The 26,918-nt window shown below is 39.0% G+C and overlaps 1 protein-coding gene across 6 annotated transcripts in view; it reads left to right on the forward strand.

Moving 5' to 3' along the window:
* The window catches only part of MAP3K4 (mitogen-activated protein kinase kinase kinase 4), a 155,623-nt gene that overhangs the window by 39,729 nt on the left and 88,976 nt on the right, over positions 1–26,918 (forward strand). For all 6 annotated transcript variants that reach the window (XM_044003012.1, XM_044003014.1, XM_044003015.1 and 3 more), the window contains exon 2: positions 4,605–4,798. In XM_044003012.1, the coding sequence (XP_043858947.1) occupies positions 4,605–4,798 (194 nt within the window). The remainder of the gene's footprint in view (positions 1–4,604; positions 4,799–26,918) is intronic.

Here is a 26,918-nt window from a genome sequence, read left to right on the forward strand (position 1 = left end):
TTATTTTGTTAAACACATCCCAGTTACATTTTTTATGTGGCGCTGTTCTAAGATCTGGAGTTTTGCATGCACAAAATGTGGTACCTTTGTGTAGGAACTTATGTGATTAGAGAAAATTATTTTGTCAGCAATGTCTAGAGAATGGACTGGAGTGGGGAGAGACTTGAGGCAGGAGGAGCAATGAGAAGGCCATTACAGTGGATAATGCAAGAGGTAATGAGCTGAATGAAGGTGGTGGCAGCTCAGCGACTTGAGTTGTAGAAATAGAAATGGCAAGATCTGGCAACTGATTGGAAATATGTGGGGTGAAGCAAAGTGAGGAGGCCAGGATAATGCTGTGGTTATGAAACTTGGACTCTAGAAGTCTCTTTACTGCCTTTGACCAAATGCTGGTATGATGACCCAATGGTGGGCGTTTCAGGTTTTTAGCAGGTGGACCATTATGGGAGCACTCATTTGAACGAACTCAACTTGGACTTCTTAATACCTATCCTTGCTGAATATATTTCATTTACTTTGGTTAATTAAATTTCCTTTTGTTAAGCAAATGACCCATGAGTGTCTCATTTTATTCTCATTAGATTCTTTTCTTTTTTTTCTTTGGTGAGGCAATTGGGGTTAAGTGACTTGCCCAAGGTCACACAGCTAGTAAGTGTTAAGTGTCTGAGGCCAGATTTGAACTCAGGTACTCCTGAATCCAGGGCTGGTGCTCTATCCACTGTGCCATCTAGCTGCCCATTTTGTTCTCATTAGAGAACCTAAACTACCTGGAGATTGTCCTGAGTCAGGCTTGATAGATAACTGGTCACTTTCCCTCAGGGAAGAGACTGTAGCTGTGTGAGTATGTGTATACATATATACACAAAAATGCACAATATCTTGAAGTAGCCCTCATTAATGATGATAATTAAATCTGTTACAAACAGATGAGTTGAGAGAGAGTATGTGAGAATGTGTGTTTGGGGCATGTGTGTGTGGGACAGAATCTTGGGAACCTAAAACCCAGATGGTTAAGGGTTTTAATGTGGTTAATGAGCCCGACTAGGAGCTGTAGAAACAACAGCTCTGGAGGGGAGCTGGAGAGAATAGTGTACAAGAAATCCAGAGAGGAGAAGGTATACAAGAAGAGGAGTCCGCAGTGGCAAATGTTGCCTATAGTTAAGTCAACAAGTATTGATGGAGCCTCTAATCTGTGCCAGCCAGTGAATTTAGAGCTTAGAGGGGTATGCAAATCAAAATTGAAACAGCCCTTGCTCTCAGGGAGCTTCTGTTCTAAAGAGGGAATTACCGTGGACTCTGTAGATACAGACACATCCATCCATATCCATATACACAGACATATAAAGATAAATCTACGTGTTTGGGCATTGGATGCCATAGAAGCACAAAATGTTATTAATACTTTGTGGATTGCCACAATTTATAAGTTAAAAATTTGAAAAGATTTGATTTTTGAAAGTATTGTTGTTTTTATTGTGATATATTACATTTTATTGCAATCTTTTTTGTAATGAACATTTGTCACAAAAGAGACAGCATGGTGTACCCTATGGCCCAAGAACTAAGAATGGTTTTTACATTTTAAAATAAAGTTATATTGGGATACAGCCACATTTATTCATTTGAGTATTGTCTATGACTGCTTTCAGACAAGTGCAGACTTCAGTAGTTGTGACAGTGATGCAGTTATACCTTAGCAGTTAAAGTGCTGCCCATATTGCCATACCACAACATTTTATTTTAATTACCAGTTTATTCACATCATGTCAAAACAAGAAGAGGAGAAAAAAAAGTTTTATTACTATTTTTTTTGAGTTCCAGGCCAGGATTGAAATTTCTGAACAAGAACTACTTTCAGCCGCTGTTATTCCAAATACAGTTACTTTGGAAATGAACTTTTGCTGCAGGCTTGATAATGTATCTTAATGAATTCAAACTAAAATTACAAGGCAAAACAGTATTTATGTGCAAAATTTGTATCACAATAAAGTCAGTTTGGTTGTAACTCAGGTTGCTTGACTGATAAGTAATATCAGGCTGCTCTACATAATTCTGTGCTGTCAGAAATTAAGAAAAGAATAGAAATCTCTATTTCCCACATTGGTACAAATAAAATTTCTAAACTCACACAGCAGCATTTTTTTAGATCTCAATGCAAGTGCAAAAGGAATTACTATATTTTAGAATTAATTTAACTGTGCAATTGAGGCATTACCACTTACCTTTCAATTGGATATGATTAATCTGCAGTGTAAGGATATGATGAAATACCAAAAGAAGAGTGCGATATAATTCTCTAAATGGCTTCTAAGTTAAGAATATGCTGAATTAAAATCATATGCAAAAAGATATTTTCAAACATGAAATATGTAAAATCACATTACAGATTGGTATTAACAGATGAACATTTGCCTTCAGTTTTGTTCATGAGAAATGCTGACAACCCTAATGAAGCAAAATGTTATCCTACTCCAAAATTCCATTCTTATACATAGGCCTGTATTACAAAAATATTGTGGTCTGTTATTATTATTAATTATTAATTTCATCAAAATTTTGTGGAAATTTTTTTCTCTGCTTATATAAGGGCCAACATAATTGGCTTGATTTTTGTCTTTTGACTCACAAAGCCTAAAATATTTACTTTTTGGTCCTTTACAGAATAAGTTTGCCAATCCCTAATCCCTATGATAGAAAGCTAGTCTTGAACCAGGGGACTTGTGTTCAAATCCTGACTTTAGTATTTGTTACTTGTGATCTGGAGCAAGCCATTTAATATATCTTGTAAGGTTTCCTATGCTAGTGAAATGAGAGGTCCAGTATTGATACCTATTTCTGAATTGTCTATCTAAAAGCTATTGTCCTTCAGATTTTGTAGATGATGGGATTTTATCTGGGACCTAAAGGAAGTCTGGGAAGCCAGAAGCCAGAGAGGATCCAGGAAGAACATTTCAGGAATGGGGGCAGCCAGTGAATATACACTATTGTTTTCTCTTCTTAAGTTGTGTGAATCTTTGCAACCCTATTTTCTTTGCAAAGATACTGGAGTGACTTGCCCAGGGTCACATAGCTAAGTTAGGAAGTATCTGAGGCCAGATTGAAACTCAGAAAGATGTGACTTCCTGACTTCCTGATAGGAATGCACTGGTAATTAAAATAAAAAGTTGCAGTGTTTTTCGTTCCTTTATATAGGAAGAAAAATTATATAAAAAATTATATAGGCTGCTTCTCAGATGAGTTAGCTTCCTCCTGTCTACTCCTGTGTCTTCTGGGAACTTGTTTTTGCCTTCTTGTGTACTTTGTTGTCAAAAATGGGTTGGCCAGAGATATTGTAAAGGGAATTCATATTTCAGGTAAAAGTTAGATTTGATGACTTTAAAAGTTCTTTGCAATTCTGGGATTTTATAATTATACTTGAAAAATCAAAATTAAAATGAGTTGGAGCCTAATTACATATGATTTTGAGAAAACAATTATCAGTGTTATACTATATTTTGGTATCAGTTTTGTATTTTAAAATTTCCCCTTAATTTTATCAAAGACCTTAAAAATGACCAAATTTGTTATAGTATCTCAGAAATACTTAAAGAATTAGAAAGGCCTACAAAGTCAGATATGTAGTAACAAAACTTGTTTCTAGATCAGGAGTTCTTAACCTGGGATTCATGAAGTTTTTGTTATTTTGATAACTATTTCACTATAAATTTGCTTTGTATCATGTCGATTTAATTTTATACATCTAAAAACATTGTTCTGAAAGGGAGTCAGACTACCACAGGAGTACATGCATGACTCCAAAAAAAGTTTAAAAATCCATGTTCCAGGAGAGCTTAATGGAGCAATGGAAAGAGGCTTGGATTCGGAGTCAGGGCTTTATTTTGAATCCTCTCTCTGGCAATGCCACTTACCAACAATGTGACCTTAAGCAAGACTTTAATATGAAATTGTTTTGAAAGACAAAAAACCTGGGTCTCCCCCCTTGTGTTCCCTAAGTATTTGAATATATCCATACATAAGCACAGGGGAGAAAGGAAGTAGGACACTGGATATGAGCATGGATTTTTTTGCAGGGGGGCAGGTTTGTTTTTTGTGTGTTTTTTTTCTGATAACTAGTATGTTGAGCTTTGTAAAGTAGTCTTTTAATTTCAGCTCTGGATTTTTTTTTCAGGAAAAGTATGAAGACAGACTTTGAAATATCAGGCAGGACTGTACTTGTCTTATTACTTAGGTTTGACACTAGCTCACTGACAGTAAATTTTTACTTTTAATTTATATTATGTAACTTTAAGCACCCTCTTTTTAGTTTTTAAAATATTTTATGAAAATATCTTAAAATTTTTGGTGTATGAGCCTTATGTTGAATCCTCTCTGCTTATGTGTCTGACAGATATTTGCTGTTACTTCATTGCTAAGAAGAGCAAGAGGTTGAATTTTTGACTCTACTTTTTGGTGTTGAAAACTGTTGTGAAAGAATTATAACAAATGAAAGGAGACTTTTTAAAAAGGTTAAGACTAGGAATAGAAGAGCAGTTGATTATAATTGTAAATTAATAAATCATTTTTAACCAAAATTTTACATTCTTCTTTTCCCCTTTTTTTCTTAGGCAGGAATGCAAGTTGGGAAATGTTGTTTGTTGCAAAAACTCTGAGTCTGATCCAGAAGAATTTTCAGATGAAACAAATACTGAAAACCTTTATGGCACCTCTCCTCCTAGCACACCTCGACAGATAAAACGTATGTCAACAAAGCACCAGAGGAATAGCATAGGGAGACCTTCGAGCCGCGCCAGCTTAAAAGGTGTGTCTTTTACTTGAATGAATTTTTCTTTAGAAAACATTAATTGGTTGATTCTTTATATAGAACACAAAATTCTGTTGTTGCCCTGGCTTTTTCTGCCTTTCAGGTGTGGGGGAAAGGGTTCTATTCCCTTGGCCATTGCATTGAATTGTCATGTTGGTGGGTGGTGAGTTCTTGAAATCCCTTTCTTTCCTTGGCATTTATTCTTATTTCTTCTGGCATGGAAAAGAAGTCTTGTAGGATCTCTGAGAAGTGTGGCATACCATGGTATTTCCATCTGTGCACCCGTGGGGGAGCTCTAGAGCCATTCTTTTGTACCATCCCCCCTCCCCCCCTCCCCCAAATTTGGCCAGTTCAGTACCTGATAGTGTAATTTAGCATACTCTCTGGAGTGTAGAGCTCTCTTCTCTTAATTCTAAAGAGTAAACGTGTTCTAAAGTAGGCATCTAAATTCCTTGTTGTCCATTCATTGCAGGGGGGGAAGTCCAGATGATTAATAAGTATTAAGTGCTTATTAAGTGTCAGGCATTGTGCAAGGTGTTGTGGATACAAAGACCAAAACAGAGACAATCCATGTTCTTAAGAAACTTAGATTCTCTTAAAGGTGTTTATCTACTGTATACCTACAATATAAGTACATACAGAATAATTACAGCATAGTTAAAAATACAGGGTGTTGGGGCAGCTAGGTGGTGCAGTGGATAAAGCACCAGCCTTGGATTCAGGAGTACCTGAGTTCAAATCCAGCCTCAGACACTTAACACTTACTAGCTGTGTGACCCTGGGCAAGTCACTTAACTCCAATTGCCTCACCAAAAAACTAACTAACTAAATAAATAAATACAGGATGTTTAGTGAGGAAGGACGCAAACAATTGAGAACATTCAAAAAGATTTCACATGTAAGGGAGTGCTTCAGCTGAGCAAGTCATTTAATAAAAAAATTGTTTTGAAAGACAAAACCCCACTAGGTTTTTTGCCCCCCTCCTTACCTTAAGTATTTGAAGTAAGTAAGTACTCACTTTTTGAAGGAAGTAAAAGATTCTCTGAGGCTGAGGTGAAGAGGGAATACATTCAGTCAACAATCAGTAAACATTTGTTAAGCACCTACTGTGTGCCAGAGATAAGGAATGGTCAGTACAAAGGCATGGAGGTTGGTAACGGAATGCCATATTTGAGGAACAAAGAGAAAGCTGATTTGGCTGGATAGTAGACCTTGGGGAGGGTAATAGTAATTGTAATAAAGTTAGAAAGATAGGTTGGAACTCTCTACTGCTATGCCATCATCTCCCACCTGATCTCTAGCCTCTTGAGGGAAGAGGAGAGGTAAAGATGGGGCCTTCCACTGACCACATGCAGTCCAATATCTTCGCTGTCTGTGTGCCTTCTGTATCATGGAATCTATGTCTCCAAGAAGAGGAATGGCTTTCCATCTTCTGGCTCCCATCTCTTGCCTGATCTGCAGCCTCCAGCAGGGGTAGGGGCCGCTTTAGAAGAAAGAGGAGAGGAGAAATGAGGGGTCTTCCATCAGACTCTAGTCTTCCATCTCATGATGCTCATGTTTCTTGCTTGATTTCCAGCCTCTCTTAGGAAGAGGAGAAGCTCCTTTCACTTAACAATTAAGAACTTGGCATCTGGTCATTTGCTACATATCCTCTGCAAGTCATCATCTCAACTCTATTCCTCATCCCCCACTACCTGATTCCTTATTCTCTTTCTCCTCAACCCAGTACTCCAAAGTCCCAAATAAATGCTACCCATTTCTTCCACTGTGCCCTCTGGAATGCCTGTTCCGTAGGCAACAAACTAACTCTTATCTTAAATTTATCCTTTCCCATTCCTTCCATCTTCTGGCTCTCACTAACACCTGGGGCCTCTGGTGACACACAGTCTCCCTGCCCACCCTTTCTAGCACTGGCTGCATTTTCACTCATTTCCTTTAGCTTACTGGTTAAGGGGGTGTTGTAGGAATACTCTTTGCTTTCCATTGCCACTTCTAGGTTCTGTTTCTCCTCCCTTCACTCTGTAAGCTCTCTTTTGTGGTTCACATTTTCCACCCAATCAAAATTCTGGTCGCTTTTGTCTGCAGACCTCCAGAACACTTCCTTCCTCAGTGGGTTCAGTACTTGGCTCATAATCTTTCCTCTATATTTCTTGCCCCCATACTAGTAGACTTTAACATGACCATTATTACTTCCTCAGACACCTTAATCTCTCAGTTTCTTCACCTGCTCATTTCTCATGACTCACTCCTCCCTCCTACCTCAGCCATACACAAAGGTCATACCCTTGATCTTGCCATCATATACAAATTCATCACCTCTCTGTTGAAGAACTCCAAAATTCCATTATATAATCACAGTCTTTTGGCTTTGCACTTCCCTCTGCCTTCTTATGCCAAACCCTACTCTTCATCCTCACCATGACTTCTATATCTCATTTTTCTTCAAGGCCATCACTCTCTTTCTTCACCCCTTGGTGAACCAGTTCAGTTCTACACTGTCCTTTTCTCTTGACTCCCTGACTCCCTTATCATATCACCAATTGTGCCTTGTCAAGTTTCAGCCTTGGATCACTTCCACCATCCACTGCCTTCACTCCTACATATGTACTGTTGGAAGGAGGTGGAGAAAATTATAAGATGGTTCTAAATGGGTCCACTACAAATTGATGTCAGGCAATCTCTGCTAGGCCATTACTGCTGTTAGGCAACCCTTCTGTAGCTCCCTTATCAACTCACTATCCTACTCTTCATAGCAGCTCTTCCAAACCTTTTCCTCAAACACCCTGCCCTCTCAGCTGAGAACTTTGCCTCATATTTTACTGAAAAAATTGAGGCCATTTGCTAAGAATTCTCTCTTCTTACTTCTTCCACATTTCATTTTCCTCCTTTACTCTGTCTTACTGAAATAGGCTGCCCTCCTTCTTTCCAAGGCAAATCCCTCTCTACCTGCACAAGTGATCTCACTGTATCCCGTCTCCTCCAGCAGATTGACTGTTCTGTCAGTTATCTTGAAGCTCTCCATGTCTTTTGGCTGCTCCCCTATACTACCTTAGAACGTGCCCGTGTCTATCCCATCTTCAAAAAGAGCCTTGCTTGATTTCTCCATCTCTGATAATGATTGTCCTCTTCATCTCTTTGTGACTAGACTACTTGAGAAGGCTGTCTACAATGAGTGCCTTCACTTCCTCACCTCTCACTCTTTTCTTAATACTTTGCAATCTGGTTTCGGATCTCACCAAAAGCTGTTCTCTTCAGAGTTACCAGTGCTCTCTTAATTGCCACAAATCTAATGACCTTTTGTTAATGCTTATCCTTCTTGACTTCTTTGCAGCCTTTAACACTGTTATCACATTCTTTTCCTTGATGCCTTTCTCATTTTAGGTTTTTGGGACACTATTCTCTCTTGGTTCCCTTTTTGCCTGTGTTATATAAATTATTGGGGGGCTAGGCTAGGTTTTCTAAAATATTGTTAAATTGCAAATTAATGGCTATTGCACCAGTTTAGGCAGTAAGTATTATTAAAGTATATTGAATATTTGAAGAGTATTGACCTCATGGCAGTTAACAGAAGCTGAAAAACCCGTAGTGCCGTATTTCTACATTACCTATATTGGCCTAAGAGGAGAGCACTCACTGACTGGACAGCATTCCCATCCTGGAGTGCAAGCCAAGAATGGTGCTGGCCTCATGGTCAGGCTTTTTTCTCTTTTCAATAGAGGCAGCTCCTTACACAGTAATCAAAGCTAATTGGCTAGCATCATTCAATTCCAGTGATTGGCATGACTTGAGGGTGGTCCATATTAAAATGATCTCTACTGCGATGACTTCAGGTCTAATGGGAGACCCCCTGAAGGGCAAAGGTGAATACAGATAGGTATGGTTTAATCCTAAGAGTTCATTGAACTAGACACAGAGGAGTCCATCTCCATTCTTTGTATGCCCTGCACAGGATTAGAGCTCCCTCCTAAAAATTGACCTCTGAAGTGGGAGGTAGAAAGCCAACCAAAACTGGGTCCCCCCAAGAAATCCATTATTAATAATTATTTTTTCACATACCTATCTGGCCATTCCTTCTCTGTCTCCTTTGCTGGATTTTCATTCAGATCATGCGTACTAACTAGCTATGGCTTTTGTCTTGTTCCCACTTCTTTTCTCCCTCTATACTATTTCACTTGGTGATTTCCTCAGCTGTCATGGATTAATTAGCATCTATATGCTTATGATTCTCAAGTTTACTTATATAGCCCTTACCTTTCTGTTGACCCCCAGTCTTGAATCTTTAGCTGCTGTTCAGACCCTGTGTTCCATAAAGATCTTGAATTCAACACATCCAAAACTGAGCTCATTACCTTTTTCCCAAAACCCTTCCTCCTTCAAAACTTCCCTATTACTGTCTTCTTGGGCATCATAATCTTCCTAGTCCCTCAGGCTCATAACCTAGGTGTCATTTTTTACTCTACATTATCTCCCCCCCAACCCCACCCCCACCCAAATCTAATATGTTGCTAAGGCTTGTCAAATTTACTTGCTGCATCTCTGGAATATACTCCCATTTTCTGACATTGTCATCACTCTGGTGTAGGCCCTTATCACTTCATACCTGGGCTATTGCAAAAGTCAGCTGGTTGGTCTGTTTGCTACAAAGCCTCTCCTTACTCCAGTCCATCCTTCATTCAGTCACCAAAGTGATTTTCCTAAACTGTAGGTCCAACTGATTGAGGAGACTAAAAAGGATTAATAGACAGCCTAAGACCTGAGCTCTAAAAGGGGCTAATAGATAACCTAAAGAGACCAAGCTCTAAAAGGGGTTAGCAGATAACCTAAGACTGAGTCCTTATCAATAGCACCTAAAAGGGTTAACAGAGAAACTAAGGTTTGTGTTCTTATTAACAGTACAATAGCCAAATCCCTATCAACCCTCACCATCAACAGAGACAGTAACTAGGGACTACTAACCATTAGTAGCCATTAATATTCCTAGATGACAGGACACCTAGAAACCAGATCTTAAGTAAAGAGATATCCTAACACAGAGGCCCTCTGGGTCTGACAAGTTTGAACATGTCTTTATGAACATGTGCAGGAAAGACCAAATGCGTCCTTAGGTGCACCTTATGATGTGTAAACCCCCAAAACACACCTCTAAGGAAAAAGGTACCTGCCTCAGGAGTTGTCTTAGGACCCCAGGATGTCCAAATTAGGATAAGACCTCCCATGTACCTCCTTAAGGAGGAGTTTAAGATAATGAGGAGATAACCTACTTTTTCTCACTATAAATATAACCATTTCCATCTTCCAAATTGAGACACTTATCTCCTTGGTGTCTCCCTGTGTCCTCACAGTATTTTAATAAAACTTGAGAAACTGAGTCACTGGGTCTTGTAATTCTTTGGGACACCTCAGGATCAATTTGATCAATTAAATCCATCCCTACTTCATAGCCATGTCTAAGACTCCTACCAGTGGTTCCCTGTCATGTCCAGTATCAAAATAGAAAATCCTTGGGTAGCATTCCGTGTGCAAGCCACCCCATCTCTCTTAAGTTTTGTACCTTACACTACCCCCTTTCCCCACACTTTTCTATCCAGTGACACTAGCCTACTTGTGGTTCCTCAAACAAAACATTCTGTCTTTGTGGCTTCATTCTGGTTGTTGTCTGTGCCTAGAATGCTCTCCCTCCTCATCTCTGACGACCGCCTTCCCTGACTTTCATCAAGTCCCAAATAAAATCCCATTTTCTCGAAAAGCCTTTCCCCACCTCACTTTAATTTGGGGGCTTCTTGCTTTTGTTTCCTGTTTATCCTGTATAAAATGGGTAACTTATTGGTATATATCTGCTGTCTTCCCCATTAGATAGTGGTGCCTTGAGGTCATGGACTGTCTTTTTGCCTTTCTTTGTGTTTCCAGTGCTTGGTGTAGTGCTTGACACATAGTCGATACTTTATAAAAGCTTATCCACTAAGAACATTACGAAAGGCTTTGGAAGACCAATAGAAGCTTATATATTTTCCTAGGAGCAATAAGAGAGCCACTAGGGTTTTATGGAGTAGTGGAATGATGTGGTCAGATCTGAACTTTAGAAAAATCACTTGGGTAGTGGAAGATAGATAGATTGGAGTTGGAAGATACCTGAGGCAGAGTGACTAGGAGGCCATTGTAATAGTCAGGGGAACGAGTGATGAAGAACTGAACTAAGGAAGTGGTGTCTGTGGTGAGTGAGAAGTTGCTGTGGATATAGAAATGTCAAGACTTTGCAACTAATTGGGTATGTGGTGTGAGGGAAAGTGTGGAGTTAAAAAAAAAAGAGGTGGGTTTGGGGAAAAAGAGAGTTTTGTTTTGGACATGCTGAAGTTGAAATATTTGTGGGAAATGCATTGGAAATTTAGGAAGTTTCCTTTAGGTTCTTGTGTCTCTGTAGTCTGTGATTATTTTTTGTTTTTTATTTTCTTTCCCAATTGATCTCCAAAGGCCTACTCCTTTATAATGTTGCTCTGGGACAAGCACCCCTTCCTAGAGTATGTTTTACTATGATTCTCTCGTGTGGCAAAGAAGGTGTATTGATTCCGTATACCCATTAATAACTCTACCCCAAGGACAGACTATTGCTTCAGTAGATGAGGAGAGTCTCTCCTTTTGTTTAATTGCATTAATTTGTTCTCTTCAGGGAACGTCTAAGGCCAGTATAAAGACAGATTTAAACTCAACATAAAGAAGATCTTAATAATTGATTTACTTATTTTCTCCTTCCACCCTATCTCAAATGGACCCTCTACGTGCACAGGTGATCTTATTCCATTTCATCTTTTCTAGCCAATTGTCCCTTCTGTTATCCCCACTCTCCCTGTGTTCTAGCTGCTGCTTCCTGCCTAGAAATATGCCTGTCTTTGCCAATCCCCGAAAATCCTCACTTGATCTCTCCATTCCCTCCAGTTATTATCCTACGTCTTTCCTCCCTTTCATGACCAAACTCCTTAAGTCATCTACAATTGGTGCCTTCGCTTCCTTTTCTCAACTCTGTTTTTGCTCTGTAATTTAGCTCTCTCCACTAATGTTTTCAATCATCATATGGCCTTTTCTTAGTCCTCCTCCTTCTTGACCTCTCTGCAGTCTTTGACATGATTGACCATTTTCCCCCCTTCATTCTCCCCTTCTCTCTAAGTTTTCATGACACTTCTCTCTTGGTTCTCTTCTTGCCTATATGACTGCTCCTTCTCAGTAGCCATTGCTAGATCTTCAGCCTGGCTATGCCTGATAACTTGTTGTAGGTCCTCTTCTTTTCTCTCTCTATGCTATTTCACTTAGTAATCTTATCAGCTCTCATTGCTATGTCCTTGATTCTTAGCTCTATAAATGTTTATTGATTGATCTATTTATCTAGACCTAACCTCTCTCCTAACTTTCATTCTCTCCTCTCCAACCTATTGCACTTCTCAAAATGCATGTCCCATAGACATCTAAAACTAAGCATGTTCAGAACGGAATTCATTATCTCTCCCTATTCTAAATCTTGCTCTCTTCCTAACTTCCCTATCACTGAGGAAGATACCACCTTCCATAGGCAGCACATTGGATAGAACATTGAGCCTGAAGTCAGGAAGACTGACCTGAGTTCAGCTATGACCTTGGATACTTATTAGCTGTGAAATCGTAGGCAAGTCACTGCATCTCTGTTTGCTTCAGTTTTCTCAGCTCTGTAGTGGAGATCACAATAGCATTGACCTTGCAGGCTTCTTGTGAGGATCAAATGAGATAACATTTGTTTAACAAAAACCAAAGCTGTTTAACACAGTGCCGGGCACAAGTAGGTGCTACATAAAAGATCATTCCCGTCCCCCCTCCATCTTTCTAGTCAGCCAGGGTAGAAACCTAGATGCCATCCTCCACTTTTCACTCCCATGTGTGCCAAGAACTGTGCCCCAACCATTTATACTGCCTAATCAAGTAGGCCCACATGTCCTGGGGCAAACTTTTCCGGATTGACACTTTAAAAAATTATTGTTGGCACCTTTTGTTTTACAGAGAGACCTGCCTCATAAAGAAGAATTTTTTAAAAAAGAAATCGTTTTGTAGCTTGTGGAGGAAAGTTGGAGAGAAGATAGGCTTAAGACAAGGACGCTAATTAGAAAGCATTGCAGTAGTCCTGTCAAGAATTGGCTAGATCTTTAACTAGGACAGCCATGTAAATAGAGACAAAGGGAAAGATGGGGAAGACTGTGTATGAGTAGAATCAGTAAGAGTTAACTATTGTTTGTGTGTTGGGAAAGACTGGAGTTGGAGTTATAAATTTGAGTGATGAAAGATAGTGGTGCCCTTGATAAAAGTAGAGATGTTAGGAAGAGAATTGAGTTTTAGGGGACAGTTTTAGCTATGTTTGATTTGAGGTGCCTACTTGGACATCCAGGTGTAAATGGCTAGTAGGCAGCTAAATGGTGATGGTGCTGGAGCCCAGGAAAGAAGTGAGTGCTGGACACGTAGATTCAGGAGGCAGTCATCTGCATAGATTATTGAGATAAATGATGATAGACAATTGAGTTATGGGATCTGATAAAATCACCAGCAAATCATAATATGGCTCATGGGGCAGGGTGGAGGGAAGAGAGAAAAATTATTGAGACTAACAATTTATAAACTGCTTTCCACTGAAAAGGATTCCCATTCCTCTCTCCCTGTCCCCCAATCTGTTGAAGTGGAGAGTCCTTTAAGGCCCAACTCAGGTTCTTCCTTTGCCACGAAGCATTTTCCTGACCCTCTCTCCAACCCCTTGAAGAAAATGATTACTCCTTCTCTTTCTCACACTGCCATTTCTCAAACTCCCTTGTATATGAGTTATTTCTGTTTATTCTCTCTTCTTTTAAATTGTAAGCCACTGAGAATGGGTTCTAGGTAACTAGCCTTGTAGTGCCATGCTATAGGTGCTTGATAAATTTTGAAATTTTGAAGTTTGTTGAAATGAATCAAATGAAATGCTTTTTTAAAATGCCAAGAAACTTAGTAGCTTCTGTACAGCATTTCAATTACTTAATTAACAGTTTGTTTATTGAGACCTTGCTAGATCCCAGGAACTGTGCTAATTTGGGGACACAGAAAAAGTGACAATAGTTTCTGCCCTTTAGGATCTTGAGTTCTAATGGGTGTGATATTTTGTATTTATGTGTGTATGTGTGTATCTATATATACGCACTCACACACATACACACACAAGTATATATACAAGGTAGATATAAAGAAACCTTAAAAGGAAAGGTGGTAGCAACTTTGGAGGCTGACTATCAAAATATGGATTAGTTGATCCATTTAAGTATTAAGAAGCTCAAAAGAGAAACAGGATAATGGGTGATGGAGTACAGAAATATCATTGGGGAGTAAGGAGTATTCTTTCTCCACTGTTGGGACCAAAGTGCCATTGAGGACAAAAAAAGATAAAACTGCTATCAAAAAGGATGCCCAGTGCTGAAGTATTATCAGGAGATGCCCAGTTCTCCAAGTGGCAGAAGATGAAAAGTATAGGAGAGAAGGAAGTTTAAAATAAAATGAAAGTTGTTAGGTATGGAGTGGGAGTTTCAGAGGGCACAGTGGAAGGGGTGAGTATATGGACAATTGCTAAATTAGGGTAGAGGTCGATAAAATAAGATAGTAGGCATCGGAAGTTTGGGAGGGGGTTTTGCTTATTGGTGATTGGGAGAATAGCAAGGAGTGGGAGAGTGAAGGGCTATGCTAATCACTAGGAATAAATCCCAATAGGAGTTTCAGTAAATGGTGAAAGATCTGCTGGCAAAAGCAAGCGATTAGAAGATTTTTGTTCTACTTACTGGTGGTCCTGCTTGGAAATAGGCAAATTGGTGTTGCTGGCAGTAGGGCTTCTGGAAGCTGGCTTGTTCAGTCTGCTGTTTGGAAGCCCAGCCTCAAAGCAGGAAATGTTGCTGTAACCCATGGGCCTCTGGAAGCAAGCATAAGTAGGCTCTGTGTTGGTGTTGTGCCTTCAGAGGAAAGGCTATCTCGAAGGCAGGCCAAGTAATACTGATGAAATGAAGGAGACATTTCTGTTTCGTACTCAACCTTGTTTATATTTGGCTAATCACTTTACTTCACATTACTAATCTGTAGATTGCAGGGTTTGGCTGGACTAGGTGAGCTCTAAAAACTCTTCCAATTCTAAATCTATGATCCTCTAAACTTCAATACTCAAGGATTTCTTATTTCGTCAAATGTACACATTCCCTCCAATGGTGAAGATTTGACGGCCTCTTTACTTTAGTAGGCGGTTTCATGAGGTGTGTCCTCCCAGAATTGATCACTTCATTCTCAACCTCCAGGAAATGCACCGTTCCATTCTTAGGAAATCAGGACGGTCTCTATGTTCTGAATTTAAAAGTATAAGCAGAACTTCAGTGGAGGAAAATGTATATGACAGTTTGGGGACATACGTGGCCAAAATGAAATGATGAAAAGAGAATAACAAAAGAGCAAACTGAATATACAAATCCAGTTTGTGTATGTGGAAGCATCTTTCCTAATTGTGACAAAACCTGCTGATCCCAGTTTGACTTCAACCCTTTAAAACTCGTAAGTCATGGAAAAGCCCCTCAGTCATCATTTGTAACTGAATAATCTGTTGGCAAGTCAGAACTGTCTGAAAAGCTGTCCTTTCTTTAGTGTACAGTCAGAAGAGCTGGCATGTTTTAAGACCATAGGAAAGTCATTCAGAACTGACTGTTTTCATTGTTTTGAACTGGGCTTGAGGGATTCCCTCCCGGGCTAACCAGGATTTAAAATGAGCCAGATATTTATATTGTTAAAAAAAGAAAGTTTTTGTAGGGAAAACTCAACTAAATGGAAAATCTTAATAAATCCTTCTTTTATCATACCTGCTCAATTCCCGTGACTTTTACTTTTGCTCTGTGCATAAAGATGATCATACCTTTGATCATTCATTATCCATTTCTGACTGCCAATGAGCCAGAGCTTTGAAATTTGTCTCTTAGACCAGGGCTTCTTAAACTTTTTCCACTCAGGACCTCTTTATGCTTGAGAAATTTTTACATGAGCTCAGATAGATCTATACCTATAGACATAGGTATGGATATAGCTATAGATATATCTCATTTATGTGTGTATGTATATGTGTGTATAGGTATGCATAACTTTTTACTATTGTCAAATTTTTCACCACCCCCACATTCAGTTACTCAATCCCATATGGCGTCACAAAACACAGTTTAAGAAGCTTTGATTTAGGGGGCAGCTAGGTGGCATAGTGGATAAAGCACTGGCCCTGGATTCAGGAGGACCTGAGTTCAAATCTGGCCTCAGACACTAGCTGTGTGACCCTGGACAAGTCACTTAACCCCCATTGCCTTGCAAAAACAAAACAACAAAAAAAGAAGCTTTGATTTAGATCATAATATTCAATCTTCCTATTTCTCCCACTGCATCACTTTTTCTAGACCTACTTATTTTATTCTCTTTGTTACTTCTAGTTACCCAGCATCTTTTGCTGGTTTTCTGATGCTTCATTAACCTTATTTTCCTTTTTCTAATGATTTCAATTTCATATTCTCCTGTATTCTAAAGTCTCTTGTTCAACTTATTCTTTTGCTGTTAATGCTTGACCAAACCCAATCCTGAGTAATCTCTAAAATCTCCTTTTCTCCTATTCTAATACTATTGCAGAAAATCAGGCAGGTTTGCTGAATTGATCCATAACATATTTATGCTGTCTAATCAACTGAGATCACAGTGCTCTATGGCAGTCTTTCTCTGATTGACACTTAAAAAATATGTTATCACCTGAATTAACCTTTGAATGCTTTGTTCTCCCAAAGAGCCATCCCATATAAAGAGAGAAAAGAAAAAAATCCCACAAAACTAGTCATTATATATTTATCTAACATTATATGCAATGTTTCACACTTGTGAATGCTCTTCCCACTCCAGCCCCCTTAAAGGGCCAGGGGTAGGTGTCTTTTCATATGTCTTTTTGGAGCTAAGTTTTTTCTTTGTAAATGGTGGTTGCAATCAGAATATCTAGCATAGTTGAATTCAAAATAGTAATCATTTAAAAAGATAAGCAGGGGAGCAGCTAGGTAGTGCAGTGGATAGAGCACTGGCCCTGGATTCAGGAGGAACTGTGTTCAAATCTGGTTACAGACACTTGGTACTTACTAGCTGTGTGACCCTGAGCAAGTCACTTAACCCCAATTGCCTCACAGATACACAAAAAAGGATAAAAATTTTAAAAAGATAAGCAGGGAAATAAAAGTTCCATAGACAACAAAACAGTAACAATATCAAATGTCTATTAACTAAATGCCATAGCAACTAAGATTGAAGAAGATTTAGTAGTGTCAAACTGAAATAGAAATGGAGGCTACTAATCTGTACATCAGGATCCCTGTAGGCTTCATATTGAGTGAGTTTTAAAATGTAATGTTATATATGATTCACTGTATTTTTACTTATTTTGTCCAATGTTTCCCAATTCTATTTTAATCTGATTAAATAATACTAATTATAGTGCCATTTGTTTGACATCTGATTTAGACAGTAATCTTAATTTCATCAAGTCAGAAAAATAGTAAAGAAAAAAGTTGCAGATTAAAATGAAATGCTAGGGGCAGCTAGGTGGCTCAGTGGATAAAGCATCGGCCCTGGATTCAGGAGGACCTGAGTTCCAATTTGGCCTCAGACACTTGACACTTAATTAGCTGTGTGACCTTGGGCAAATCACTTAGCCCTCATTTCCCCACCCCCCCCAAAAAAAATGAAATGCTGAAAAAACTAAATTTGATAGACGTAGCTAAAACCAAATAGAGAATAATATGTAATTGCCTTATGTCTAAGCTTTCATGGCATATAAAAATGGATCACTTTGTAACACAAAGAATTTTAAAATAAGTACAGAAGGGTAGATATTCTAAATTCTTTATGGATGATAATGCTATAGAGTAATGATTAAGGTATTAGAAGATGTAGGTTTAAATGGAGATTAAAAATTAATTTGTTAAATAAAAAATGCAAAGAGTAAAGTATACAAATAATAAAAAATGACAAATACAATGACAGCAGATTTAATGTATGATATGCTATATGTTATAGCTAAATTGAGAAGCCTTGGGAGCAGTTTGGATATGGGGGTTAAAAGAGAAGGAAGAGTTGAGGATGATACCTGTTGTGATCCTGAGTGACTGGGAGGATGGTGATAGCTTCAACAATAGTAGGAACATTTGCAAGTGGGAAGGGTTTGGAGAGAAAGATAACAAGTTTAGTTTTGGATTTGTTAAGTTTAAGATGTCTATGGCAGGACTTCTTAAACTTTTTCTATTTGCAACCCCTTTTTGCCCAAGAAATTTTTATGTAACTCTGGGTATGTAGGTATATAAAACAAGTATACATAACCTTTTACTATTACCAAATTTTTGTGACCCTCACATTCAGTTATGTAACCCCATATCAGGTTGTGACCCACAGTTTAATAAGCTTTAGTCTGTGGGACATCTAGTTTGAGGTGTCCATTGGATGAGAGTCTGGTGGTCAGGCAAAAGGTTAGGCTGAGTAAGTAGATCTGAGAAGCATCAGCATAGAGATGATCATTGAAACCATCAGAACTGATGAGATCACTAAGTGAAACATTATATAAGAGACGGCCCAGGCCAGAGCCTTGGAGGTCACACACCTTTAACAGCCCTATATGGTAAAGAGGAACAAAGGCAGGGATCTGGGAGATGCCAATAGACTGGTTTGCCTGGAATGTAGAGTGTGTAAGGGGGACTGATGTATAATTGGCCTGAAATATTTATATCTGTGTCTGCCGTAGTATCCTCCTTATAGTAAGCATTCAGACATTTGTGGAATGGATACATGAATTAATAAATACAGGCTAACAGTTTTTGTTTTGAGAAGTTAGCTGACTCCCATGGGAATCACTTCTGTTACTGTGGACTTATACACAGTATACTCATGTTCAGGTACACTCCCACTTCTGCATTTTCCTTCAACATAGAAGGGTAGAAGGCAAACTAGAATTTGGTTAGATATCCAGGTAAAATTTAATAATGTAGCTATTGTTGCTGTCATGATGACATTATTAATGAAACAACCCTATAGTGAGATATTACATTTTCTCTGAGAATCAAAATACTTTAATATTTCGTATACTTTGAGAAATTTTTATTTTTGAGAAATTTGGCTTCTCAGAAGAAGTTAATTCTAAAATGTGACTATTTGTTTCTAATACTCTATTTTTTTTAAGTGAGGCAATTGGGGTTAAGTGACTTGCCCAGGGTCACACAGCTAGTAAGTGTTAAGTGTCTGAGGCCAGATTTGAACTCAGGTCCTCCTGACTCCAGGGCCGGTGCTCTATCCACTGCGCCACCTAGCTGCCCCCTCTAATACTCTATTAAGCCATATTGCATTGCAGAATTTGTTAGTGCTTCCATGTAGAACCTGAAATTAAGAATCTAGAGACTAGTACTTATCTGTCTGCCAATCCGATAATGGCCATTCTTTTTTTAAAACAAAACCCCAAGGCAAAATGCCAAAGCCCTCTTTCTCCCTGATAAAAACATCCCCTCACATAGCTTTATTTCTCAAGTCTTTTGGGAACTTTCCTTCCAGTTCCCTTATTTGCTACTTCTAAATGCCTGTTGTCAGTCTCTGCTATTTTGCAATAGTGCCTGAGGCTATTTCCAGTAACCAATCAGAAATGAGAGCAAGGAGAGGGCAGGTCCAAGTTGCTCCTTACCAATTTAGCTTGATTGTTTCATGATAGTTAGAACACAATACCACAAAGGTTCCTTGCTTACCTGGCAAGGTTGAACAAATTTATCAGGCTACATGAGGCCAACTTATTTCTGGTACAAAACTGAACAGGTATCTTGTGTGCTTAGTTGGATTAAGTGGACTTCAGAATGGACTTCCAATAGTTCTCTCAATGGATAGGTAAGTACCATCCAGCATTAGATATTGTCTTCTCCCACTGTTTTAATTCATATATAAGCTACTTTATATTCTGCCTTATAAATACTTCAAGGGAAAAGTGGATACTATCATATTTCTCTTAGGTTGGTTTGACTGGTATTCTGTGCTAGATATTAGTTCCAAGATACTAATTTGCTTAAAGATATCCATCTTTTGCCTAAAAATTGAATGACAAAAACAGTTTCTCAACCATTTTCCTGTTGTATATTGTACTGTATATTACCATTTATATTCTTGAATTTATTGTTTAATAAACAGTCAGATCTTTTAAGGATTCTAAAGTCTTTGTTTACTTCATTTTTAAGTATTTTTATAAGTTAAATGTTTAGTGATTTTGGACCAAAGTACTAGGATCATCTAGCATCATAGATAGAGAGTTGGAAGGAATCTCAGATGCCTAAGTCCTATTCTGCTTTGTAGCTGAGGCACAGAAGCCCCAGGGAGACTAAATTATGATCACTGCCTTGATCCCTTATAGTCATTTTTGACAATTCTGTTGACAGAGGAGCAGCACAGGACTTGGCAGGTCTTAACACACTTCAAGTCTTTGAGGATAGCCCCGGTGACGAATTGTCAGTCTGCTGTCATGACACTGGTCTGGTTAAGGTGAACAAAGCCAACAATGGATACGTTTTTTCAGTCACAGCACTTCATATTTATGATTTACTAAGAGGTATACTGTGTACCAATTGTGAGATATATCATTGGACCCATATTAAATTAGCCTTGTAGTGTTATTTTCTTTTAAGTGGTTATAGCGAAGTAATAATTTTTGGCAAGTAGTTTGGCTTTTTTACATAGTTTTTCTTGAGGGTTTTTGTTTTGTTTTTGGTGAGGCAATTGGGGTTAAGTGACTTGCCCAGAGTCACACAGCTAATAAGTGTCAAGGGTCTGAGGCTGGATTTGAACTCAAGATAGGGCCAGTGCTCTATCCACTGTGCCACCTAGCTGCCCCTTTCTTGAGGTTTTAGAGAAGGTTGCTCTTAATTTTCAACAACTCATTTTAAAAAACAAGTTTTAGAGGACCTTCCTCTACCCTAATAGGATTTTTGAAAGTTATACTTTTTTTGGAAAGTTTTGTTCATTTTCAATAAATTCTACTGTGTTTTAGTTTCTTGATTTGCTGTTCTCGAGTATGAGTAATAAAATGTGCAAACAGCTTAATTTTAAAATAATATGAAAAAGACTGGATTGTGGTCACTGCAAAGAGTTTTGAGAGTCAGGAGACTGGGATTCTAGTAAGTACTAGCTTACTCACTGATACATTTAAGAGGTCATTTAATGATTTCATGTCTCAATTTCTTTCATGACAAATAGGAATAATAATAACTTGCCTCTCTCCAACTTGTAGAAATGTTATTGGCAGGAGGGGCAATGAAATTCATATACACACATACACACATACTTTGACATTTTTGGAATACATTACTGAATTAATAAAGGACATTACCTTTTTAACTAGAATTCTTCTGCAGAATATAATCTTCTGTTATTGAGTAATACCTATTATGACAGGTTTCTAGAAAGAATATATGCGAGGAAAAAAAGAAAATATGTGAACTGATTTTAGCATAGCCACTTCTTTTAGATACTTGGCATATGCCCATCTCTCTCTCTAATATAAAACTAGTTTCACTTAGAAGGTAAGTGGTTATAAATTCAGATTAGAGTTTGTGGCTCCTCTAATTCTCTACCTTTCCAGAGTTAAAATCTCCATATATTTCTGGCCTGAAAAGCAGAAATTTGTTTAAAGAGGCAAGAGTAAAATCAAGGAGATAAAGCCCTTCTTTCCATTATTTTCCTTCTCTGTCAAATGAAGTGATAATTGTTTTCCCATATACCTTACTGAGTTATTATTAAAAGAACATAAAATAATAAGATATGGGAAAGCACTTTGAAATATTTTTAAAGCTTGTATGAGAGTATGTACTATTTGTTTTCTTATCCTTTTCTTTTATCTTTTCTAAAAGGTGTTTTATTAATGCATTTTGTGCATTAATTGAGGCATTCTGTGCTCCAGTCACTTGCCAATAGCCTTTTCCCATAGTATTCTTCTTTGCCTAAATCAACAAAACTATTAAGTAAAATCTTGCAATACAAAGTCACTTGCCAAGTATTCACCATTCTCACCTGTAGCTTATCACCTCTCTACCAAGCGGAAGGAAATTTATTTCATTTTCAGTCAGTCAGTCACCTAGAACCACTATTTATTATTTTGTTGACTTGATTGTTGGTGCTCTTTGGTGCCATCTTATTTAAATTACTGTAGTTATTAGTATACTGTTTTGGTTCTACTTTGTCCTTCTGGATTTTGGAATTTATTTCATGTTTATCTGGAATCCTGAATTTGTTGTTCCTAAACAGCACAATATTATTCCATTTCATTCATACAGGCAATGATAGAAAGATTTCATGCAGAATAACTACAAAGCTATAAATTATTTGGAAATTAACCAGAAATAGTTGGGAACTTAAATGAATAAATATTAAAAAAAAATAATTTTACAGACATAAAGGAAGACAGAGATTATCTTCATTATTCATTTGAGAGTTGTGTTTTCTCCTCTTAAGCCTAAATATTTATTCAATTATTTCTAATAGTCTTCAATCATCTTAAAATAGGGATATGAAGTATCTGTTCTCTGAGCAAAGTCATCTTTCTCAATCAGGCCAACATATTACACAATTTAACAAATTTTCTTAATTTAGTTTTTCCTCTTAAACTACCTTGGTTGTCTACATAGGATTACAACTTTGAGGACACAGACTTGACTCTCCTGATTTTAGTCTGAGGTGACAAAGGAAATATTATATTTTTTCCTTTCTAGATATAGATTATGTATTGCCAAAGGAAATTATCATAGTAAAGAAGGAATAAAAGTTGTTTCTTGCTTTTAGATTTCTAGTATGTTTTCATGTTTGTTATATAAACCAACTTGGGAGCTTGTTAAGGGAGAAAGTGAAGTCTTGGTATAGGATACCAGAAAGATGGTATAATGTCCTTGTAAAAGTTAATATGAAAATTGCCAGTTATACCTAATATAAAATTCTAGAGTAATGGAGGGCAGCTGACTAAGAGTAAGATTTAAGGGAGATGGGGCAGTTAGGTGGCGCAGTTCAAGTCTGGCCTCAGACACTTGACATTTACTAGCTGTATGACCCTGGGCAAGTCACTTAACCCCCATTGCCGCCTCTCACCCCCCCCCCCAATAAGAAAGAAAGAAATCTCTTGAATAAAGATTTAAGGGAGAAGATGGCTGCATTCTGGCACTGAGTTTTACCACAGTGAAAGAAACTGAGATATTTGGCCAGCTGTTTCTTTTTTAAGACCTGTAATTTTTTTATTTGAAAATTTTCAAAAGGAAAATATTACTTTAAAGTTACATCTAACAGAATGGATGGATTAATCAATGAAAAAGCACTTAGTAAGTGTTTACGATATGCTTAGTGCTGGACATACAAAAAGAAAAAAAAGAGACATTTTTCTGCTCTCAGGGAATTAAGAAAAATTGGTGGAGACAGTACATAACACTTGAGTCTAGAAGGTAGGTTGAAGGACCCATAATACTCAACAGTGCAGCAGCCCTTCAGATGTTGAGGCCTAGAGGTCCCAGCAGGTCAGGTGATAGCACAGGAGTATGGAAAACATAGCATCAGGACAGATGGGAAGTCTTGCAGGACTTCAGGATGGAAGGACAAATGATAAGTCCTGGTGGTCTTCCATCTCATTGGAATGCTTGTAGTTGGTGGCTCTCAGGTCATGCTTCCCATTGAGCTATCCCATGGGGTCTGGGTAGCCTTTGGACTATCGGGACAGGGATGAATGTTAGCAGATTCCGTTTCCTGGCATTCATCATTTGGGTAGAATGTTGGCATAAGTAGTCTACAGTATTCTGTCAGCAATAATTTCTGTCTAAGAAATGTCACGAAAGTAGCATGTAGAAGATGTGTAATCAGAAAACAACGGCTAGTTATAGAGGGGGAGCAAATGATGATAGTCTCAGACTGTGTCCTGAGTATCACTACATTAGTACCAGTATAGTATAAACCTTGTAGTAGTATAATGGTATCAGGCTGGCGTGTTCTGTCTGTCTGTCTGTCTCTCTCTCTCTCTCTCTCACACACACACACACACACACACACACACACACACACACACATACACATAAATTTTATGCTATCTGATTTGCAGACCAACTCTGACATACATATGATACTTATTATCCCAATTTACAGATGAAGAAACAGAAGTTCAAAATGGCAGGCCTGATTTAGGATAGTGCTGTGTTCAGTTTTGATGCTGGGGACAAATGGAGGCATTCGTAGGTCATTGAACAGTTTACAAAAGGAAGTTTATTTAGGTATAGCATAGAGATGCTTGAGCACTTAGCTCCTGTAAGCATTCTGACTTTGTCTCTCCCCTAAGCCCCTTTCCATCTGGGAACCTTCAGTCAGCAGGGCAGGGTTCATTTATTCCCCAGGTATTGGGAAGTCTGCCAAATCCAAAGAGCCCCAACCCACGAGGAGGAGCCTTTTTATTATGACCTTAGGTGGCCAGGAAGCCACATCAGTACCATCAGAGGCTACCAGGACATTGAATCCCGGCGGGTACAGCTTGAGCCTTGCCCTGTCTCTGGGCCATGAAACTGTTCTAATCCATGGAGGCTGCCGGGAAGGGGAATAGGTCTTGGTTGTGTCACATGCTACTTCAATACCGGGCTAAGGATATTTTAGAAAAACTTCCACCATTTACATGCTTTCATATACAGCACCAAGGGGGAATAATTTCTGTAGCCCTCCTAAAGGAGTCATCAGAAGGGAAAAAAGAGGAAAAGCGGAGAACAGAGGCTTGAAACCTAGTGTTTTCTGGCCTGTTTTGGAAGACCCACATCTCGGGGCTCAACAATCTGGTTCACTTGGTAGGTCATACGAGATCTTTGTACTTCACAATAGATCTCCTGATGCAAGCTGGTGATAAGGAGCTGGAACAGCACCAAAAATATCAGTGCTGCAGCACAGATGACGGCACCTTCGGCCTAGTCAACAATTCTTCATCATGCGTCTGTAGTAAAGTGGCTAAAAGGTCATAAGTCTCTTGTACGCAACCTGCCCCAGGATCTTAGTTGATATTGATACTGTCACCCACTCGATGTTTCCTGCCTTATCTACCAAAGGTCCTCAACACGGGGATGGTACCATATCTTTGCCCCCATAGAGGATCTGCCCCCTTCTTCCTGAGGGACTAAACCTGGAATTGGCCTCATCCTCACCAGGCACTCAGAATTACTACCAAATTGGCAATTGACCCGCTCTCTGGTGTTCTTGTGACGGCTCCAGTATTTTGGTTTAATTCAGTAGAGAGCATACCATGTTTCTGGTGGATGCTAACATGGTTCTCAAACAACTGTAGGCAGTGAGAGGCATTGGCAAAGTTCTTCCAGTGGTCCTCATCTCAAAGGGAAGAATCTGATAGTCCTTTTCACGCCAGTCTTTAGACTGCTTGGCTAGCCACTGCCTAGGAATCTTCTACTCTGTCCCTTTGAATTCTCTCACATGCCAGCCATGCATGCTTGAATTCAGCCTGCCATGAGCACTTGCCAGAAGCCCTGTTCTCTAGAGTATGTATCCCCTCTTACTGGTATAGTGGCTACTGAACAACATACAGGAAGGAAAAATCATTTTCTAGGTGGGGTCCCATTGGACTAATGGAAGTAGCAGGATCCCAGGGCCTAGTCTGGAGGCCTCAGCTCTGGCATACGCATAGACTGTGGAGAGCATGAAGGCCAGAAGGATCCAGGCAAGCATGGTTTTGAATGTGCCATTTTCATTTAATTAGAGAAGCCTCTAGGCCCTAAGTAATCTTTTTAGAATAGTCACCTTGCATCACTCAACTCATAGGCAACTCTGAACAAAGGGTGATCTCTGTGATCTCTTTTCCATGTTCTGTGATCTATTCAGTAGCAATTGTGGGGCAGCTAGGTGGAACAGTAGATAAAGCACTGGACCTGGATTCAGGAGGACCTGAGTTCAAATCCAGCCTCAGACACTTGACACTTACTAGCTGTGTGACCCTGGGAAAGTCACTTAAACCTCATTGCCCCACAAAAACAAACAAAAAACTATCAATTGGGGCAGCTAGGTGGCACTGCAGATAGAGCACCGGCCCTGGAGTCAGGAAGACCTGAGTTCAAATCCATCCTCAGACACCTAACACTTACTAGCTGTGTGACCCTGGGCAAGTCACTTAACCCCAATTCTTTCTCTCTCTCTCTCTCTCTCTCTCTCTCTCTCTCTCTCTCTCTCTCTCTCACACACACACACACACACACACACACACACACACACACACGTACAATTGTGACTGGTTGCTTTGGGGAACTTGTAGCTTTCAAAAGGTCATTTGGCCTGATCTTTATGGATTAAAAACCTCCCAAAACATGGTCCCTGCAGGATCATAAAGCCCTAAGGAGAGAAACCAATGGACAGCCTATGTTACATATTGAAGACCTGTAACAGCCATTTCTTGGCCCCACGTAAGAGTTGGATGGGGCAAACATGGACCATCAAATAACTGGGTCAATCTTTATTGTACTCTTTTTTTTTTTTTAATTTTTTTTAGTGAGGCAATTGGGGTTAAGCGACTTGCCCAGGGTCACACAGCTAGTAAGTGTTTAAGTGTCTGAGGCCGGATTTGAACTCAGGTACTCCTGAATCCAGGGCCAGTGCTCTATCCACTGCGCCATCTAGCTGCCCCCTAACTGGGTCAATCTTGATGGGAATTTGGGCTCACTGCAAACTGAAGGATTCAATAAGTCTCTAGGTTTCCTTCTAAAGAATAGAAAAGGGGAAGTATCAGTACCTTATTCTAGACTGTGCCTGGAATTCTCTGGGTTTTTTCTACCCACAGTATTCCCCAAAACTTGAGCTGGCAGACTGATGCTTGTATTTTCTTAGGTTTGATCCCCCACCCCCTTTTTCTGTTCCTTTTCTAATGTATGACCTAGGGTACCATGGCCTGATCTGGCCTGGTCAACATTATATCGTCAATGCAGTGTTGTACATCAGTGCTCTCCAAAAGGGAAGTCGTTTACAGGTAACCTTGAGGAAGAACAATAAAAGTCAACTGAACTTCTTCCCAGGT

This window comes from Dromiciops gliroides, chromosome 4 (genome assembly GCF_019393635.1).
Source record: "Dromiciops gliroides isolate mDroGli1 chromosome 4, mDroGli1.pri, whole genome shotgun sequence".
NCBI classification, from domain to species: domain Eukaryota; kingdom Metazoa; phylum Chordata; class Mammalia; order Microbiotheria; family Microbiotheriidae; genus Dromiciops; species Dromiciops gliroides.